Source organism: Malania oleifera, chromosome 3 (assembly GCF_029873635.1).
Source record: "Malania oleifera isolate guangnan ecotype guangnan chromosome 3, ASM2987363v1, whole genome shotgun sequence".
NCBI classification, from domain to species: Eukaryota; Viridiplantae; Streptophyta; class Magnoliopsida; order Santalales; family Ximeniaceae; genus Malania; species Malania oleifera.
In genome coordinates, this window is record NC_080419.1 from 61,996,123 (window position 1) to 62,019,253 (window position 23,131).

The 23,131-nt window shown below is 37.2% G+C and overlaps 1 protein-coding gene across 3 annotated transcripts in view; it reads right to left on the minus strand.

Annotated features, from left to right (window-relative positions):
- The window catches only part of LOC131152288 (uncharacterized), a 105,002-nt gene extending 82,104 nt beyond the window's left edge, over nt 1-22,898 (minus strand). For 2 of the 3 annotated variants that reach the window (XM_058104101.1, XM_058104100.1), the window contains exons 1-2: nt 22,510-22,898; nt 21,206-21,417 (exon numbers count right to left, since the gene is read on the minus strand). In XM_058104101.1, coding sequence (XP_057960084.1) covers nt 21,206-21,417; nt 22,510-22,864 — 567 coding nt within the window. In that variant the 5' untranslated portion in view covers nt 22,865-22,898. The remainder of the gene's footprint in view (nt 1-21,205; nt 21,418-22,509) is intronic. The other variant, XM_058104102.1, reaches the window with a different exon arrangement.
- Between the last annotated feature and the right edge of the window lie 233 nt (nt 22,899-23,131).

Below are 23,131 nucleotides of genomic sequence, written 5' to 3' on the forward strand. Positions count from 1 at the left end.
TATTCATCCTAGGCCTTTTGCTTTGTTGGTTGCTATTGAATATATAGAAGATGACAGAAACTAGTGCAGCAGTAGAAGAAACGTTGTCCACACGAACTCCAGCCCCTTCAGCTTCGACATCATCATCGAAGATGATAGCTAATGCTCGGTTTGAGGTGGAAAAATTTGATGGTACCAATAATTTTGGTATGTGACAATGTGAGGTGATGGACATCTTGTATCAACAAGAACTAGATATTGCTTTGGATGATAAACCAGTAGATATGGGTGACAGAGATTGGGAAAAGACCAATCGTCAGGCATGTGGTACGATTCGTCTGTGTCTCCTTAAAAATCAGAAATGTTGTGTTATGAGGGAGACATCTACAAAGAAATTGTGGAAGACATTGAAAGATACATTTATGACCAAGAGTTTGGAAAAAGAAATTGTTTCGCTTCCAGTATCAACCAGGTATTTCAATTAATGACCACATAAATGTTTTCAATAAAATTTTGGCCGATTTGTTAAATTTGGATAAAAAGGTGAAAGATGAGGATAAAGCCATTTGTTACTAAATTCTCTCCCTGATGAGTATGAACATTTGACCACCACTTTATTGTATGGGAAAGATAAAGTTACTAATGATGTTGTTTGTACTGCATTGATTAGTACTGAATGCAGAAAGAAGGATCCGAGGGTCCATAAGGAAACAGCAGAAGCACTAACAATAAAGGGACATTCTCAGAGTCGTATGCCTGGAAGAAAGAGTAAATCTCATGGGAGGAGTAAATCTCGTGGGAGACCTGTTAAAGATGAATGCACCGTTTATCGTGAGAGAGGGCATTGGAAGAAAAATTGCCCTAAATTACAGCAGAAGAATGAGGGCAAAGCACATTCTAATGCCAATATAGCTAATAATGATGGAAGTGAGTCAAATTTTTCTCTTGTTGGAACATCTTCGTCACATTATTTTGGTGAGTGGATTTTGGATTCTAGTTGTTCCTATCACATGTGTCCCAAAAAGGAATGGTTTTTTAATTTTGAAGAATTAAATGGTGGAGTTGTTTTATGGGAAATGATAATACTTGTAAAACAACTAGAATAGGATTAATACAGTTGAAATGTCAAGAGGAAATTATTAAAACCTTGACTGATGTTAGGTATGTTCCAAGCCTAAAGAAGAATCTGATTTCATTTGGTGCCTTAGAATCTAAAGGGTTCACTATCACTTTAAAATATGGAACCTTGAAGATTAAATCGAGTGCGCTAGGACAGTTATTGGCTCAGCAGCTGTTGTTTCTGATAAAGATGCAAGTTCAGATACAACCAGGTTATGGCATATGCAATTAGCACATGTAGGAGAAAAATATTTGCAACAATTAGCTAAGCGAGGTTTGTTAAAGGGTGCAAAGGTGTGCAAACTTGAATTTTGTGAGCATTGCATTCTGAGAAAACATACTAGAGTGAAATTTGGCACAGCAATCCACCAGACTAAAGGTATTTTAGACTACATCCATACAGATGTATGGGGGCCCACAAAAACGGCTTCGCTGGGTGGTATGCATTATTTTGTCACTCTTGTTGATGATTTTTGCAAAAGAATTTGGGTGCATTCTATGAAGCATAAAAATGAAGTGTGTGATATTTTCCTTAAGTGGAAAAAATTAGTTGAAACTCAAACTGGCAGAAAGATTAAACGGCTCAGATCAGATAATGGTGGTGAATACACAAGTGACCTGTTTATGAAGGTATGTTGGGATGAAGGTATTGCTTGACACTTCACAGTTCGAGATACACCACAGCAGAATGGGATGGCAGAGCGCATGAATCAGACTTTGTTAGAGAAAGTTTGATGTATGTTGTCTAACGCTGGGTTAGACAAAAGGTTTTGGGCTGAGGATATGCGTGTCATCTCATCAATCGTCTACCATCGTCTGCAATAAGAGGAAAAACACCCTATAAGGTATGGTCTGGAAAGCCTCCTAGTGATTATGATTCTTTACATGTATTTGGTACTATGGCTTATTATTATGTTAAAGAATCTAAGTTGGATCCAAGAGCCAAGAAAGCAATATTCTTGGGGATAAGTGCAGGAGTCAAAGGATACCGTCTTTGGTGTCTAGAGACGAAAAAAATGATTTTAAGCAGGGATGTGACTTTTGATGAACTTGCGATAATGAAGAAAACAATACCCAAGGAGTCACAAGTTGAAGAGAAGACCAGTGGTACTCAACAACAAATGGAGGTTGAGACAATTTTCGGAAACCCAGTGAGAAATGAGACTACACAAGGTAACTCTCCAGTTACGGTGGGGAATAGTGTACAAGAAGAGGAGATTTCAATTCAAGAATCTTCACAGTAACAAGAATCAATTGTTTCTCAGAGGCCAAGACGAGAAATTCGAAAACCTACTCAGTATACTGATATGGTGGCCTATGCACTTCCAATTGTAGATGATAATGTTCCTTACACTTTCAAAGAAGCAATGAGGAACTCTGAATCAGACAAGTGGAAAAGAGCGATGGATGAAGAAATGCAGTCTCTTCATCAGAATCAGACTTGGGAGCTAGCCCAGCTACCCAATGGTAAGAAAGCAATTGGTTGCAAATGGGTTTATGTAAAGAAAGAAGGATTTCAAGATGCAAATAATGTTCGCTTCAAAGCTAGATTGGTAGCTAAGGGCTACATACAGAAGGAAGGCATTGATTATAATGAGGTATTTTCTCCAGTTGTTAAACATTCTTCCATTCGAATTTTGTTGGCTTTGGTAGCACAATTTGATCTTGAACTAGTTCAACTCGATGTAAAAACTGCATTTTTACATGGTGATTTGGAAGAGGAAATCTATAGGACTTAGCCAGATGGATTTCAGGTTGCTGGAAAAGAAAATTGGGTATGTAAACTGGGTAAATCGTTGTATGGTTTAAACAGTCTCTAAGATAGTGGTACAAACGATTTCATCAGTTTATGATGGGTCAGAAGTACATCAGAAATAAACATGATCATTGTGTTTATTTTCGCAGACTACAAAATGGATTTTTTATATGTTTACTCATGTATGTTGATGATATGTTGATAGCTTCAAAGAATAGGGAAGAAATCAACAAGTTGAAGGTCAATTAAATCAAGAGTTTGAGATGAAAGATCTTGGTGAAGCAAAGAAGATACTTGGCATGGAGATTCGCAGAGACAGAATAAGAGGAAGAGTTAGTTTGTCTCAGAAACAGTATTTGAAGAAGGTAGTACAGAGTTTTGGTATGTCAGAGCAATCAAAACTTAAGCACTCCTCTTGCTCCTCATTTCAAACTTAGTGCGGCTTTATCTCCTAAATCAGATGAGCAACGTAAGTATATGTCATAGGTTCCTTATGCAAGTGCTGTTGGTAGTCTGATGTATGCAATGGTTTGTACTAGACCTGATATTTCACAAGCTGTTAGTATGGTGAGCAGAATATGCATGATCCAGGTAAAGGACATTGGCAAGCTGTGAAATGGATTTTGAGATATATTATGAATACGATTGATGTTGGTATAGTATTTGAGAAAAATAATACTATTGATCAACGTGTTGTTGGATATGTGGATTCTGATTTTGCAGGTGATTAGGATAAACGTCGATCAACTACTGGATATGTTTTTACATTTACTAATGGTCCAGTGAGTTGGAGGTCTACCTTACAGTTTATCATTGCCTTGTCTACAACAGAAGTAGAGTACATGGCAGCTTCAGAGGCTGTTGAGGAAGCTATTTGGTTGCAAGGTTTACTTGAAAATTTGCGAGTTGTTCAAAAGCACATTGTTGTGTTCTGTGATAGCCAAAGTGCTATTCATTTGGCAAAGAACCAAGTCTATCATGCACAAACGAAGCACATCGACGTTCGGTTTCATTTTATGTGGGATATTATTGATGGAGGCAAGATACTTCTTCAGAAGATTACTACAATTGAAAATCCCGCAGATATGTTGACCAAAATTGTGACAACAATCAAGTTCAAACATTGTTTGGACTTGATCAATATCCGGCAAGTCTGAATATTTTTTGGAGGCGCCGATGATGTGGAACTCCAGAAAATATTGGTTACTGAAAAATTTGTTGAATTTATCGTCAAGGTGGAGACTTGTTGTTTTTTGTCCCACATTGGTAGAATAGTTCCACATTAGTATAAAAAGTTATTTTGAATTTTTTGTATTATTTGTCCCACATTGGAGAGAAGTGTTTTTTGGACTTAAGGTTGAAGCTATATAAAGAGCTCAACTTTTCATTTGTAAAACACACCTCGAAGTTGTACTTTGTCAAGAAGTAGTGGATTGATCGTCGGCGCCCGAGGAGATAGGTAATTCTATACCGAACCTCGCTAATTTCTTGTCTTGTTCTTTTTACTGTTTTATTATTAGTTTCTGTATTGCTTTAGTTTCTTATATATTCAATAGCAATAGTTGTAGTATTGGTGTTTGGCACAAGTGGGGTGCCCGGCACAACACTTTCCTATGTCTTCTTCACCAGAGTCTTCCATTGTTGTCTCGCCTTCTTTTGATGACATTTTTAGTGCTCCTAGTACTCATATTGAAAGGTTCCAGCCAGGCATGGTATACCAGCGAAGACCTCCAGTGCTGCCCCCTTCTGCTCCTGTCTTGCCATCTACTCCTTTGCGCCACTCCTACTGGTTACTCACAGGTAGTCAAAGAGAAATGCTGGCAGCAGGCCATGCAGGAGGAACTATATGCTCTTGAGGCTAATAAGACGTGGGAAGTGGTGGATTGTCCTGCAGGTGTGACTCCACTTGGATGTAATCATGTAAGTGGGTCTATTCTATTAAGGTTAAGTCTAATGGTAGTTTGGACTAGTATAAAGCCCGCTTAGTAGCTCTTGGAAATAATCAAGAACATGGAGTAACAAGGAAACTTTTGCTCCAATAGCCAAAATGACCACCATCTGCACAATTTTGGCTATTGTCGCTTCTCAAAATTGGGGTTTGCACCAAATGGATGTGAAGAACGCCTTTCTTCACGGGATCTCAAGGATGCTGTTTATATGTGTCCTCCTGCAAGCTTACTTTCCACCCCTACTTCGGTAGTGTGCAAGTTGCGTCGCTCCTTGTATGGTCTCAAACAAGCCCCCGTGCATGGTATGAGAAATTTACTTCTACCCTACTCAAGTTTGCTTTTCACAAAAGCAAGTATGATGCATCTTTTTTTCTTCGCAAAACTGAGATTGGTGTTGTCATTCTCTTGGTGTATGTTGACGACATAATCATCATGGGTACTGATTCGGTTCTGATCTCCCAATTAAAGCAGTATTTACAGGACTCTTTTCACATGAAGGATCTGGGATCTCTTACGTATTTTCTTGGTCTAGAATTACTGCTGGTTCACATGGTATCTTTCTGTCACAACACAAGTATGCCCAAGATTTGGAGGCTGCTGCTGGTCTCCAGGACTCTACCCCTCTTGATACTCCCATAGAACTTAATCTCAAGCTGCACAAAGAAGAGGGTGACTTGTTATCAGACCCTGTAGCCTATCGTACGCTGGTTGGCAGCTTAGTCTATCTTAAAATTACTAGACCTGATATTTCTTAGGCAGTCCAACAGGTTAGTCAGTCCATGGCTTCTCCTCGACACCTTCATATGGCTATAGTTCGACAAATCATTCGCTATGTCCATGGCACAGCTTTTTGGGGACTTTCCTATCCTTCTGGTACTTCACTTGATCTTGTAGCATATAGAGATGCTGATTATGCCGAGTGCAGTGACACTCGACTTTCTACTACGGGGTGGTGTATGTTTCTTGGTCCGGCTCTTACTTCTTGGAAAAGCAAGAAACAGGCCCGTGTTTCAAAGTCCTCTACTGAGTCCGAATATAGGGCCATGTCCCAAGCTTGCACTGACATACATTGGCTTTGAGGGCTATTGGCTGAACTTGGCTTCTCTCCAAGTGGTCCTACTTCTCTTCATGCGGATAATACTAGTGTCATTCACATTTTAGTCAATCCCATCTTGCATGAACACATTAAACACATTGAGGTTGACTGCCACTTCATCCTTGAGGCGTTTGAAGCTCAGACTATCTCTCTTCCTCATGTGTCTAGCAATCTTCAAGTGGCAGATATTTTCACCAAGGCCCTCACACAGCAACAGCATAATTTTCTTACAAACAAATTGATGCTTATGGATAACCCGCATCAATTTGAGGGAGGATGTCAATAGAAGGCCATAAATTATGCCTCGTTAATAGCTATTAATCTAGGTTGTATATACTTGCATATATAGGAGAGGAGATTTAGCTTACCATGTATAGCTTCCTAAAATCACTCTATGTAAATTAGCTGGCTTACCATATATAGCTTCCTAAGATCACTCTGTGTAATTAACATGTCCAAATTAAAGTTTCCTTGTATAACTGGCAGTCTTGCCTATATAATGAAAGACCTTCCCAAAAGAGAGGACAATTCAAACCATTCTATTAGAATATTAGGGAAGGGGCCACATATCACACTTTCGAACATCTTGTCAAGAGAGAGAGAAAGAGAGAGAGAGAGAGAGAGAGAGAGAGAGAGAGAGAGAGAGAGAGGAAGGGGAAGGGATAAAGAGCAAAGATCTTTCACTAAAACCCAAATTGCATTTCTCCAAAGTGCCACCAACCTTTTTTAGAGCAAAAGAAATTTATTGAGAATGAGAAGAAAGAATTGAAGTCTAAAGGATAAGTAGTCTTCAAAAGAAAAACAGAAAAATACAAAAAAAAAAAAATGAAAACAAAGAAAGAAAAAAACCAATCACAACAAAATCAAAATGCTTCATTCCATCATAATTTACAGAAAAACTTTAAATTAGCTAGCTTAATTGACATTTTTTCATCTTGCTCCAAGAATTCTATCGAGAGAGAGAGAGAGAGACACACACACACACACACACACACACACAGAATGTATTAAAGTCTAAAGGATAAGTAGTCTTCAAAAGAAACAGAAAATTACAAAAAAAATGAAAACAAAGAAAGAAAAAACCTATCACAACTAAATTAAAAGGCCCCATTCCATCATAATTTAGACTTTAGAGAAACACTTTAAATTAGCTAGCTTACATTGACATTTTTTCATCTTGCTCTGAACATTCTATCGAGAGAGAGAAAAAAAGAGAGAGAGAGAGAGAGATGAGAGATAATTAAAATCTAAATGTTAAGTAGTCTTCAAAAGAAAAATAGAAAATTACAGAAAAAATGAAAACAATGAAAGAAAAAACCTATCACAACTAAATTAAAAGACCCCATTCCATCATAATTTAGAGAAACACTTTAAATTAGCTAGCTTACATTGACCTTTTTCCATCTTGCTCCTTAGACCATCCACTTCACATCTTGTCCTCCAGAAGGAGACAACCACAAACCTATCTTATCCAGCAGTTATTGGCTTCAATATCCTTCGCACTCACTCCTTCCTAGGAGAGGCAGGAGAGTGCAAAATATCATCGCTTTTGACATCAGTTGCCTGCAGTTCCTTACCCATGGGAACACTCTCCAGACCTTATAAAAGAGTCACTAACAAGTAGGAAATGTCACTCACTAAATCTGAGGAATCCAAATCTTGCTTTTCTTGTTTGGATTGAAAAAGAAAAGAAGTTATTAGAGTAAATAGGCATGTAATACAGAAGGATAAGAAATCCAACTATAATAAAACAAAATCCAAAAAATTAATTAATAAATAAATAAAAACACAATCAAGATTATAAGGCCTTCCAGTCCCACTGGACAACCAAAAAACATGTTCGCTTAAAGCACCCTATTTTGAAAACCCAAAGAGAAGCCATATTCCCAAACAAGTCCCAAAGAAAAGATAAAGCTAGCCCCTTCCCAGTAGAAACACGGGCACTCTGTTCCATCAAAACAGAAAAAACCCCACAAATGGCCAGCATCCACACTTCTTCCACAACTGCTAAAGAATCCAAATCATACCAATATTACTCACAAAATTCATCAAGTAACATTGAAGACCATCACCTGCAAAGTTATCGAAATCACTATCCTCATCAAAATCATTGCCCCATTTTTTTATTCGGCATCGATAGATCACCCCCACTAACCTTCTCCCTTAATCCATCCCTCAAATCAATTAGGTTGTCCATAAGAGAAAAGTTATTATCATCATTTCTCTTTAAAATTATAATATTATGCATCTTCTGATTAAGTCATTTTTCCTCAAAATTTTTGGGCATCTCAAAACCAGCCAGCATTGGCTTTTAAAAAATATAAACCTTTCAAGAAGTACTAAGAGATGCTTGCTTTCCGCACCATTTGGTGTGGTTTGCTTCTGCCTTAAATACTGCAAAACACCTAATTGTCGTTAAGAGTATAACCAGCAACTGCAATTGCTCCCTCAACATTTTTCTCCCTCTGCACTTCGTTCCTTACTATGCTGGTAGCTTCTTGATTCAACCTCTCCACCACATCAGAATAAAAAAACTTCCTCCCCACAACCAGAGCAGAACTTCCAGCTCCTACCACTGGCCAAACTCTGAAAACCAACCACCTACTATACCAGGAAAACTTTTCCCATCACCAAAAGATCCACACCTGCCACATTTCACACACCACCACCCACAAACAAGTGAATCCAATTCAATTCCTCCTTTCATAGCCTCACTCACTGATGCTTGACTGTATTATTCTCTAAGACTCAGTCCCCATTGAAATCAGAGTCATTTGAATCACCCCAACCTACCAAGCCCCGTAAATCTTCCACAAGTAATCTCCAATTACTTCCTTTCAAACCAGCAGGCAAGAAGATTAAACAATCCTTACTGTTTGACTTGATTCCCACTTGAAAAAATCTACCAATACATGCCAGTATTGTCACTAAAAAATCAAAATGGCCAAATCTTCTACTTCAAAGGAAACTATTCAGTCAAGATCACATCAAGCACAAGCTTTAAAAATCCATTTTGCTACCAACAAAGGCACCTTGTCCAATGACTCCCTGTCATATTCTTCTCAATAAATACCGCAAATTCTCCTAATCTCGTTCTTTCCAGCCTCAGATCAAAAGATTTCTGTTGAGATTATGCTCAGCCATGGGGATGAGAGTGAAAAAAGAGGGAAGAGTATGTGTCTACGGATGAATTTCCTCCATTAACTTCAGAATAAGTGTGACAAACATTTTTCCCAATAAGAAACTTTTGTGAACGTCATATTACTGTGATATTCCTCATTGATTTTCCAGTTCTAATTATTGCTAACAACCAAAAAAATATGTAGGATGCCAAAATTTTGTCCCACAGAATGTACGATTTTGATGGAAAAGCTAATGTAGCAACGGCTATTGCTCTTCAAGAAAATGATATCTTCCAGGAATATTAGCATAAATATGCATACATACAATACACATATACAAAGAGTGAAGGTCTTTCACCCAAACCTAAATTTCAATCACATCCAAGTTCCCGCCAACATTTTTTCTACAAAGCATCCTATTTGTAGGCATTAAAAAAGCCTAGCAACACCTAGAAACACATTAAGACACTTATGTTAATTTTGGTCTGAATGCCCTTTCCATCAGGTTTGCTTTCATTATATAGAAGAGATTTACATAGTTGTTGCCTGATTTTCAGCATTATTTACAGCCTAATCAACATTATTTACAGCCTATTTGCCTAATTTTCAGCATTATTTACAGCCTAATCAGCATTATTTATAACCTAATTGCCTGAATTATCTCCATTAACATCCCCCCTCAAATTGATGTTGGTAAACCAAGAAGCATCAATTTGTCAACCAAGAACTGATGCCGGTGCCGAGAAAAAGCTTTAGTGAATATGTCTACAGTTTGACGTTCGGTGGAAATGTGAGGAAGAGTAATCACTCGTTTGTCAAAGGATTCACGTATGGAATGGCAATCGACTTCAATATGTTTCGTACGCTCATGGCAGACAGCATTAGTGGCGATCTGAATAGCACTGGTATTATCAGCATGAAGAGGAGTCGAATGAAGCTGAGAAAAACCAAGTTCACCCAATAACCCACGAAGCCATGTGATCTCAGAGCATGCAGAAGACATAGCACAATACTTAGACTCAGTGGAGGACTTGGAAACTCTGTCTTGCCTCCAAGAAATGAGAGCATGGCCTAAGAACATGCACCAGCCAGTAACAGAGCGACGAGTATCCGCACATCCGACCCAATCAGCATCACTATACCCCACCAACTGTAAGGAAGATTCCTTAGGAAAGAACAACCCGCGTGTAGAGGTGCGCTTCAGATATCGGATAATGCGGCAGACAGCGGCTAAATGAAGATGTCGGGGAGCCTACATAAATTGACTGACTTGCTGCACAGCAAAAGAAATATCAGGATGAGTAATTGTTAAGTAGTTCAAATTCCCAACAAGCTGCCGATACAACGATGGATATGATAGAAACTCACCTTCCTCTTGACAAAGCTTAAGATTTACCTCCAAGGGAGTAAGAACAGAATTACCTGATTGGAGACCAGCCAATGAAATCACTTCTTTCATGTATTTGTGTTAGTGTAACAACATGCTAGTCGGAGTAAGCTGCACCTCAAGGCCAAGAAAGTACTGCAGGAGACCAAGATCTTTCATGTGAAAAGAGGCTTTGAGATGCTGTTGTAATTGCTTAATGAACTCAGTATCAAAGCCAGTAATTACAATGTCATCAACATATACCAGAAGCAATACAATTCCTCCAAAAGTCTTGCGAAGAAAAAGAGAGGAAACAAATTGACTCTAAGTAAAATGAAAAGCAAGCAAGGTAGAGCGAAATTTATCAAACCATGCACGCGGAGGCTGTTTCAGTCCATACAAGGATCGGCGTAGCCGACAAACCTCTGAGGAAGGTGTAGCAAACATGCCAAAAGGTGGAGACACATAGATTCATTCCTTCAAACCCCCATGTAGAAAAGCATTATTCACATCCATCTGCCAGAGAGACCAGCCCTGCAACGCAGCAAGTGCAAGGATAATCCACACAGTAGTCATTTTGGCAACAGGTGCAAAGGTCTCTTCATAATCAATACCATACTCCTGTCGGTTCCCAAGAGCCACGAGACGGGCCTTATATCTGGGAAAGTGACCCATCAGACCGAAACTTGACTGAGCACACCCATTTACAACCAATAGATTTGACACCAAAGCGACAAGTCACAAAGATGTGCAACCACCACGAGAACAACACCGAGATGAGTAACCCGCAACGAAGGACAGCGTGCGCAACTTTAAAAAAAAAAAAAAAAAAACAAATTCCAACAGCCCCAAACAAAACTCAAAACCACCAAAGTGGACGCCACAGAGAAGGCCGACACGCACAAAAAACTAGAAAGAACTTGCTGAAACTGAGAGAAATAAAAATAAAAAATAAAAAAAGGCGATGAGAATCGCACCCCAGTGATTAAGACCAAAACATCGGAATCAGAAGAGGGGCTCTGATACCATGTTAATTTTGTTTGAATGCCCTTACCATCAGGTTTGCTTTCATTATATAGAAGAGATTTACATACTTGTTGCCTGATTTTGAGCACTTAAATGCTGCCAGATTTTCAGCATTATTTACAGCCTAATCAGCATTATTTACAGCCTAATTGCCTGAATTATCTCCGTTAACAACTCATTCTAATCTGATAAAACTAAAAATATTTCTAAAATAAGAAATGTAAGATTAAAACCACAATATGGCACTGCTATGAGGTTGTTGCGTTCATGTCATGTCCATATTCCTTACCCAAACTCATCAAACATTCTTCTAACATGTATGGAACACTTCAGAAAAGGGTCCACAATTTTTAAAGAGTATTTTCAATGTCAAACACTTTACACTTCTTAGATACACACTTTGGACACTCCTCTCACACTTTATAGCATGCTTTAGAGATATGATGGCACATTGTTTTATGAATAAAGAATTATAATAAATTATCATTATTTATTATTAAAGAAGTAATATATTGAAAATGTTGAAAAAATAAAAAATGAATTTGGAAGAAGCATATGTATTTACTATTTATATTGGATTTATTTAACACAGAATGTTATAAAATTTTAATATTGTTCATATATAATATATATAAATATAATATGATATAATAATTAATTAGCATGTCCCTCTCATGTGATATGCTATATATTTCCTTCTTGTTTTCCTTGGGTAGATATGCTATATAACATAAAATCAAAAGAAACAAAATGGCACCCTGACATAAACATCAGTACCTAATATCAGATTTTTCTAAAGTCTAGCATAGATAACAACAAAAACTATAACATAACAAGAACAACAACAATAACAAGAAGCCTTAAGTCCCACTAGGTGCGGTCAGCTACATAATTCTTTTTCTCCAATTCACCTGATCGAGAACATTTTCCTCTATTAGACTTAGGGCTTTTAAATCCTTTCTCACTACCTCATTCCAAGTTATTTTAAGCCTACTCCTATCCCTTTTCATGCTAGAAACAATAACTAACTCACTCCTCCTCATAGGTGCTCTACTAAGAGGAAAATAAAAATTCTCTCCCATAATCCAAATGTGCAAGCTCAATAACCATCTGTGGAACTTGTCAAAGTATTGTGTGAATGGTCGAATCATTTGGCCTTGAGTTCTGTATATTATATATAGACATTACAAGAATGCTATACATGGAAAGTAAATAAGTTCTAGCATGATTCAAGCCTATACATGTCAACTATAATCTGTCAAACCCTAAACATGTAAACTAAATACATGCTAACTGTACAAAATAATGAATTGATAAATAAGGAAATAATTGTGGGCTGAATTAAGGAAAGAAATCTTTTGCTTTGCTGTTTGCTGTTCCGTTGACAGCCCCCCTCAAATTGATGCGGGTTGATCAACAAGCATCAATTTGCTACTTAGGAAGCAATGTCGATGATGAGTGAGAGCCATGGTGAAGAGATCCGCAAATTGTAATTCAGTGTAATTATGTGGAAGAGTGATAACACGAGCTTCAAATGCTTCACGGATGGAGTGACAATCGACTTCAATATGCTTCGTGTGCTCATGATAGACAGGATTGGCTGTGATCTAGATAGCACTTGTATTATCAGCATGTAGAGTTTAAGGATCGGTCTTAGAAAAATTTAGCTCAGCAAGCAAACCTCGAAGCCAAATAATTTCAGAACAAGCAAGAGACATTGTTGGCCTAAACAAGGTCTTTCAATTAGTTTTGGTGATAACAAACAAAGGACAATTTAACTTGGAAAGGTTGAGTTTTTGTGTTTCAGGAAATATAGATCAAGTGTGGGTCATCAAGGAAGATAAACTAACAAATGATCAAGAGAGAAACTAAGGCATTTGCAGATAAAGCCAGCTCAAGCAAATATACAAAGAACTTCAAGAGCAAAGAATGAGAATGATCTCAAGCATGGCATATAAAGTCTTAGGAAACATATTGTAAGTATTTCAAAGTTAAATATTGTTTGAAATATGTTTTGAAGCTCTTCCAAGAGATTATGAGGACCTAAAGACCTATTTACGATTATTGAAACAAGTCTTGTAAAAATCAGAATAAGAGAGCAAATCATTTTCAATGAAAAATATTTTCTAAAACAGCTTCTTGGTTGTTCAGATGATTGAACTTTTAAGTTCAGATGGCTGAAGTGGTAACTTCAGATGGCTGAACTTCATGTTCAGATATCTGAAGAATTACTTCAGACGTCTAAAGAATAAGTGCAGACGTCTGAAGATTTTCTGGAACAAAACAGAAACAGGCAATAGCTGTTCAGACGTCTGAACTCGAAACTTCAGACATATGAACCCGACACTTCAGACATCTGAACCCACTCTTCAGACATCTGATCTTGTGTCCAGTTCATTTTTTTAAGGGGTTTTAGGAACTTCAGATGACTGACTTCGACTCTTCAGACATCTGAACACTGTTCAACGAGCAAATTTTTTAAAATCTAATTTTTTAAAAATATCCGTTTTGAGCTCCAAATTTTCTAACAACTTGGGAAACTCTCTAAGGAAACTTTTGCAATAAGGAAACTTGTTTGAAAGCCTATAAATACATGGTTTTTGTAAATCAAAATTACACCAAGCATTGAAAATCTCTCAAGCTTTCTTGCTCTCAAAGTCTCACCTTGATCAATCTCTTGCAAGCTAAAAGTGCTGTGATTCTGATATTCTTGCTCATCAATTCCTGAAGAAAGATTACTGATTTCTCATCTGGAGAAAAGGAATTTGGTGAAATCCTTGTTAAGCTTCAAAAGTGTATTTCTTTCTTGATATTTATCTTTTGAAGTACATAGTTTCAATTTGTACTAACCTGCTCTTTGTGTGAGCATCTCTTGTACACCAGCTTCTTGATATTTCTCTTGTAGATTTTGGACGATTCCAGGCTGTTGGATCATTGACCAAACAAGGGTATATTGTTTGGAGAAGGCGGGCTCTAGCCTTGGCCAAGGAGTGATTGTAAACAGGCGTTGTTCCACCAGGTAACGGAACTACTATAGTGGAACCCTTTGGTGTTTTGCCAAAGGCGAGGACGTAGGCTATGTTGAAGCCGAACCTCGTAAAAACTTTGTCTCTTTCTCTCTTCTTTACTTTCTATTTTTAGTACAAGCTGTTGTTGTGTGATTTAAAGTGCAGGTTGCAGGTTCTAAAGAGAGAAAGAAACAAAGACTCTTGATATTTAGAAAGTACGTTTTGATTAACCGTTTGCGGAAACCCAAAAGGGAGTATGTTGGTTAATCTGAGAAAATCTTAATCAAGAGAAGTGCATACGAAGAGGTTATCTAAAGAAGGTTGTGAGCATCTACAGGGAAATTGATAAAAGTACTAAGATTTTTGCTTGAGTGGTTGAATTGTTTAAGTTTAATTGATTGACTTGTGAATTTAAATTTCAGTATTTTTAAGTGTGATTATTAGTTATTCATTGTGTTTTTTCTTGGTGTCACAAGCAAAGCTTAAAAAAAATATTAAAATTAAAAAGAATCCAATTCACCCCCCCACCTCTTGGGAAGTTATTACTAATTTCGGACATCGCCCGATATTCAGATTCCATCGATGACTTAGAAACTCAATCTTGCTTCTTACTCTTCCAAGAGATCAATGCATCACCTAAGAACACACACCAACCAATGATGGAGAGACGTGCATCTGCACAACCAGCCTAATCATCATCGCTATAAGTAGGAAGGCAAGTAGAATTGCCTACAGGGAAGAATAAACCACAGGCAAAAATGCCCTGTACATAGCGTATGATCCTACGGAAAGCAGCCAAATGATGATGACGAGGAGTCTGAAGATATTGGCTGACTTGTTGTAGAGCAAAAGAAATGTCTAGTCTAGTAATGGTGAGATATACAAGACCACCCACCAACTTTCGATATAAACTGGGATCAGCAAGTACATACTCCTCTTTGCGAAGCTTGACATTTAATTCCATGGGAGTATCAACAGAAGTACCCTTCTGAAGGCCAGCTGTGGCAACCAAGCCACTAGTATACTTATGTTAATTGAGTGAAATACCAAAGGGACTACGATTCACCCCAAGACCAAGAAAATATGTGAGAGACCCAAGATCTTTCATATGAAAGGACTCTGAGAGATGAGTCTTGAGTTGAGCAAGTAAAGCAGAATCGGAACCAGCAATCACAATATCATCAACATAAACCAAAAAAACAATAATACCCATGTCTGATTTTCAAAGAAACAAAGAAGTGTCATAGTTGCTCTTCTTGAATGAAAATCGTAATAAAGTGGTGTGGAATTTATCAAACCAGACCCTCGAAGCTTGTTTGAGACCATAAAGAGAGCGACGAAGCTTACACACATGTGAAGTCGGAGAGGGAAACAAGCCTGGGGTGGCTTCATATAAATACACTCTTTAAGATCCCCATGAAGAAAAGCATTCTTGACATCCATTTGATGTAGTGGCCAATCACTGGAAGCAACAATAGCCAGAATCGTACGAACAGTAGTCATCTTAGCCACAGGAGCAAAGGTATCTTCATAATTGACACCATATTCCTGATTATTCCCAAGTGTAACAAGGCGAGCTTTGCAGTGATCCAAACTTCCATCAGATCGGACATTGACTGAGTAAACCCATTTACAACCCAAAGGAACAATGGTGGGAGGACAAGGCTCAATGTCCTAGGTGTGATTGGCCTTTAGAGCAGCAATTTCTTCCTACGTAGCGTGTCGCCAACAATCATGCTTGGCAGCATGTGAGTAGGATGCGGGAATATCTAATTTGGACAATACAGCAATAAAAGCTAAAATAGAATTGCTAAAACTTGAAGAGGGAAACCCATACCTATCCGAGGGTACAGATACTCGAGAAGAGCGACGTACCAAAGGCTCTGGAAGTGCTGCAATTGACTAAATCTGGAGCATGGTAGGATCAGATATTGGATGAGCTACCGAAAGAGACTATGGGCGGGAGAGTCACATATACACAATACTTGGTTTAACTGACTTGATGAGGATCCGAGAACTACTCCTCAAAGGAGGGGAGAATCACAGTAGAAGAGGAGGGTAAAGAGGACACAAGAAAGAAATGTTGATTTTCAAAGAAAATAACATTGCTAGAAATGCGTGTACGATGTAATGAAGGATCATAGCAAACAAATTCGTTTTGACACACATTATATCCCAAGAATGTGCATCGAACAGATTGAGCATATAATTTATGTCGCTCATGAAGAGGTAAATGAACAAAACAGACACAACCAAAGGTACGAGGTTATCGTAACTAGGTTGCTTAACAAATAAGCGGAAATACGGAGACTCCATGAGTAGGACTTAAGAATGTAAACGATTAATCAAATGACTAACAGTTTTCAGAGCCTCAACGCAGAACAAGGATGGAACAGAGGATTCCAGCAAGAGAGTAGATACCACATCTAGGAGATGACGATTTTTCCGTTCGGATACTCCATTCTGTTGGGGAGTAGCGAGACATGAACGTTGATGAATAATACTTTTAGAAGCCAAAAATGTCTGAAACTCAGTACACACATATTCACCACCAGAATCTGTGACGATTCTGCAGGCGGATATAGTAGTCTTTGATAATGTGACCCTTCTTCTTGCAATAAGAACATAATTTCTTGGAACAATTAGCTGCGATATGCCCAAATTATTTGCAGCAAAACACTGCAAGGTGCTAGAATGCGCAGACAGTCCTCGTCATTAAGCAGCATAAGCCACAGGGACAGACCCTGAAATACCATAAGATTGTGCCAGAGTAACTTGAGTACTAAGCTGTTGTTCTTCACGAGGTAACTCACCAAAACAAACATCAAGAGAAGAAACAGGAGAGCGATTCAACAGAGACGAGCGAACAGATTCATACTCGGGGCGGAGTTTCATAAGAAACTGATCACAACGACTAGTCTCGTGAAGACGTTGAATAATGTGAAGAGAGGCAACAAGAACATCTGTAGTAACCAGATCATAATACTCGTTCCAAAGAGTCAGAAACCCTGAATAATAGTCTTAGATGGAACGATTGTCATGTTGAAACATGGCAATCGCATGCTCTAATTGAAAACGACCGGCACCGTTATCTTAATAATATACTATTTTTAAATAAGTCCACATGGATTGAGAGGTGCGATAAGGTCGCAAGTTGGGGACAATATGTGGCTCAACCGAGCCAAGAAGCCAAGACATAATCTGAGCATCAAGCACAACCCATGAAGGACAAGCCGCTGAATCCTTGGCACCAAGCACAACCCATGAAGGACAAGCCGCTGACTCCTTGGATTTATCAGGATTGGGTGCACAATCCGTGCCATCAATATGACCCTAAAGAACTTTTCCCTTCAAGAAAAGTTCAAAGTGAAAAGCCCATGTAGAATAATTGTTGCCCATAAACTTGGCACACACAGGTGTGAAGTCCATGCTAAATAAAGGAGAAAATCGAGAAGCCCAAAAAAGCAGACTGCCGAAAGAAAAAGACCACCAGAAAATCTAGAAGCCCAAAAAATAAATCAACGCATGTACAAAGAAAACCAAGAACAACCTGCCTGCACTAAAATATAAATCTTGAACCAAAAAACCTGCTGTGCCGAGAATCACATGGACAGAGAACTACCAGAAACAGCAACAGAGAGAACCAAGAACAACCTTCCTGCACTAAAAAATAAATCTTGAACCAAGAAACCTACTGTGCCGAGAATCAAATGGACAGAAACCTGCTGTGTCAAGACAAAGAAGCACCAGAAACAGCAACAGAAAGCTGTTGCCTGCTGTGCCGAGAATCACAAGGATAGAAACTTATCGTGCCGAGACAGAAAAGCACCAGAAACGGCAATAGAGAGCTGTTGCCTGCACTAAAATAAATGGCAAACCAGAAAACCTGCTGTGCCGACAGCCACTCAGCCACAAAAATACCGAAAGAACAGAGAACAAAAATATTCCAGAAGAGAGAAAAAAAAAAAAAAAAAACCACAACAGCCACTGAAACGAGAGACACCTCCTAAACCGATAAGACAAAAATTCCAAGGGGAAAAAAAAACTTAGCAGCCGGCTAGCTCTAATACCATGTCAAAGTATTGTGTGAATGGCCGAATCATTTGGCTTTGAGTTCTGTATATTATATATAGACTTTACAAGAATGCTATACATGGAAAGTAAATAAGTTCTAGCATGATTCTAGCCCTATACATGTAAACTATAATCTGTCAAGCCCTATACATGTAAACTAAATATATACTAACTATACAAAATAACGAATTGAGAAATAAGGAAATAATTGTGGGCTGAAGTGAGGAAAGAAATCTTTTTTACTTTGCTGTTTGCTGTTCCGTTGGCAGAACTAACTTATTTATTAAATTAATTTTTACAAGACACTATTGGATATTCACCATTGCTATGTTAAAATATATAGATAAATTTATAGGAGGTAAGAATATGAATGTGAATTGTTAAAAAGAATAGAAAAGATAACAAGAGTTACAGATTTGATTCATTCATATCTGAATTCAAACAAATATATTTACGTGTTAATTACCATAAACATCGGGAACCTTTCCATAAAAAATCAAATTTATATTTTTGTGGGAGAAATAAAAATGATTGAAAAATATTAGAATTGTGAAATTTTGGGCAATATCATATGTAAAAAGTTTTTTTTCAAGCAAATTTATATTTGCTTGAATGTTTAAGTGCCTCATTATATAGCAAAAGTGACTTTATTTGATGCTCTCAATCTATTAATAAATGTCATGCAACTATGTATATCAAATCACTAAATAAGGCAAAGAGAAAATGTATCTTTAGTCTTTGTCTAAACGCAATAAAACTACTCATTCCCTAGCATTTTCTATAGGCACAAGACAAATGTCACTGTGATGAGTACAAAAATATTCTTGTCACATCAAGATAAAATTTGTATTTACTATGAAAATAGACAAAATAATGGTACAACCATACAAGAGATACAATTGATATTGAGGGCTGTGATGACAAGAAATACATTTCTTTTAACTTACATGAAATTGAGAGTTTCAATTTAGCAATATTTCATTTTTCTATTTTTCTTATCAGTTTGATTAAAAATTATTTTTTAACTTATATGTCAAGTATTTTTAATTTAATATTGCTTTCATTAATATTGTCCACTAGAGTTATCTTATACAACAATATACACTTGTACACTACACCTCAATAGCCACAGAATCAAATACTTCTCAATTCAAAAAACAAGGTAAAGATATGTATGTTTTTATTTCTACACTCAATATCTTAAAACAAAATGCAATGACATCAATCAAATTTAATAATCCTTACTTGCATTCATGTGCACGCATATGAGATATATGGACCAATAACAAATAAGAAAGGAACCAAGAACAGGGTGAACGACATGTGAACAACACTAACCCCAGCCCTAGATCTCACAAAACTAGGCCGCAAAGGCTGTCCAAAGCAAGGCAAGGACGACAACTCAAGAAAAAATCATCCTAGCCATGTAAATAAAAATTTAATGGAAACTTCAATGTTGAAAAACACCATATTCATAATTAGAATCCTCAAAATCCCAAGCAAATGCATGTCAAGAAAACATGATTAGAGGAGCCAACAGCTTGGTTTTTGTTCGGTTCCACTATACACTAAGCTAGACATCTTATAGATCATCATTTTAGGTCATGTTGGTGTTGTGTTGGTTGTAATGCCAATGGAAGCACATAACAAATTGTAATGGCTATCCAATCATGAGGCACCCATTATTTTATATAAAAATCAAATATTAAAATTGTTTGTACACATTAAACTAGAAAAGGAGAACATTTTTTCAAGTTATAGTGAAGTACTCCTTTGCTTAAAAAGTTTTAACCTATATTCACACTAATTAATTTATTTAGTACGTAATAATAGTTACTAATAAAATGTTTAAAGACGTAATCAAATAATATTTTGAATAACCAATCAATTTCATGTAAATAAGAATTATATAAATATACAATTTTCTTAGATGTAAACGAGGACTAACTCAAAATTGCTTGGTTCCTTGATTGTAGAATGAAAACCAACTAAACAATCTTGAGAAAGGGAACTAACGGGGTTATTGGGAACCTGTCAAGTAAACCAAAATAGTTTCACTCATACACAAAACATGCCTTTTTTTAGTTGATAAATAACAAGTCCAATACCCATCCTTGGTAGCGAACACTTCTTAGCCAAGTTCCCAAATCTCAAAATTAGGGCTTAGTAGAATTCAACTCCTAGACGTATACCTGCTACAATTACACACACCAAACCTGCCCAAAACTGCTTGTAGCAGTAAGCCAATTTTGAAGTAGCCATGAAAGTAAATCAAGCATCAATTCAAAATTTCTTTGCATAAAAAATTTAAAGAGCATTCGAAATAGACTTCGATGAGAGAGAGAGAGAGAGAGAGGAGAAGAGGAGGAGGAGGAGGAGAAGGAGAAGGGGAAGAAGGGGGAAGGAAGGAAATAACTAAAAACAATTAACTTTTTATCCCAACCATTTGCATTCAGCTGCATTATTTTTTTTTTCTCCATGCAGGTCTATCCAGTATGTCTGTTCTTTTACACAGACATCCCATATGAATTATTAAAATACTAACGTCATGATGATTTGACAAAGTTTTACTCTAACTAAAACAGGGGAATGTTCACTTCTTAAAATATCCCATATATGTAGGTGGGAACAGGGGAAGGGGGTTGATTCAAATGGTCTAATATAACACAACTATTTTCATGGGTAGTAAAAATTTACTAATAATATGAACCTGATCTTCAAGAAGAATTCCAGCAAATCCAGCTTTAATAAATCCTCTGGTGGTTCTCTTGACATTCATTGCATTCCCATAACCATTGTCGCCATCCCCAATTACGGGAATTGATACAGCTTGGGTGATTTGTTGCCCTTGATCCATCATTTCCCCATAAGAAATAAAACCCACATCCGGCAACCCTAATCTTGCAGCTGACATGGAAAACCCTAAAGAATGCATGAAATGACCAAAATAAAATTGTTTCTATGTTTGAACAAGTTTGATGAGAACAAGTAAAAAAAAAACTGAGAAGTAGAAACAAACAAGCTCAAATTCAGATCAGTATACAATAATCCTAAAATAATTAAATTGTATTTAACCATAATGTTAAATGGTATTATATTACGTTTAATGGTTGTTAGTTCAACTAAAAATTAAATGATAGCACACATTTTTGGAGGCATAAGTAACAGAACCCGCAGTTTTCCTATTTACATGCTGTCCACAAATTCCATGACCCTGCTAAAGTAACTGTCCAACCAATATTTGTTACAGAAGCTACCAAAATTAAGAAAATTTATGTTTCAACGAAAACCCAATATCCAAAAGGAATATAACAATTAACAATAAATAAAACCCAAAGAACTGACTGCAGCAATGTCCAATGTTAAACTCCTACTAATAAATAAATATGTGTGTGTGCATGTGTGCGCATGTACAGCAATAAAAAGAACACAGCCTCAATACAAACACCACCGTCACAAAAACAAATTAGACATAAAAAAGACTTAGATGTCAAAATTTGAAAAAACATCTACAGATACTCGACCAAAGTCAAAGAAAAGGAGTTGTTCTGTGTATAATGGATCTGTGATCAAGAACGATCTGACAACCACTCCAACACAAATGTAACCAGGAAAAGAATCAAGAAGATAAAATTAAAAAAAAAAAGTTAACGAGAAACAATCATTCTTATAACTATTTCAGAATATGAAAACCAAAAGAACACTCCATTTCCAACATTCGCAGACCCTAAATCCAAATTCATAGGTGCTTAGAATCAAACTAAGTACCTCGTCTCAGTCAATGTGCAGTCTTGGTCAATGTGGCAAATAGGACGGATAACATGAGCAGCACAACCACCACTAAACTAACACAAAACATAACACACCCAGATGTTCTGGGAACAAAATAAACACAAGTTGGAACCAAAATCAATCATCCCCGACATTCACAGTCCCCAACTATAACCAACTGGGATCAGTCAATACAGTTTAAGCTCATAAAATGTCGTATTATGCAAATAGACAACCACATACCGCTGGTGAAACAGTACTGAAAGCCAGCTTTCTCCACAAGCTTTGCACTGAGAGCATCGAAGCAGGCGGGGCCCTGGTGAACACCCGGCAGTTCAAGAATCCGCCGGAGCGCCTTCGAGGGAGAGTCTCCGGAGCATGCTATGATGGTTTGCAGGAACCTTCCGGTTGTGAAATTACTTCTGCTGCTTGATGGTTTTATCAGTGACTTTGGCCGATGCTGGGATGACCCAGTTTTGAAAAAATTTGGAAGTGTTGGTAGGTATGAGTTGATTTGATGTATATGACAATGAGAATGAGGAGGGTAGGAAAGAACAAATGTGCTGCCGCAGCATCCGCTCGCCACTGATGTGTTCATAGTCTGAACTTCATATTCTTGGCGGATTTAATAGGATTCTTACTTTTAAGCAAGCTTTTATATTTATTTGAGTTTCTTTTTTCTTTTCTTTTTTATGTGAAGAAAGCAAATGTTATTATTATTATTATTAAAGTCATAGAAAGAGCAGTGACCGGTTGAAGGAAAAATAGAAATTTTGAAATTTTAAAATGTAAAAATAGATAATATTTAAAAGTATCACTAAAGAAAATCACAAGTAATGTGATATTATATGTTTTGTTAAAATTT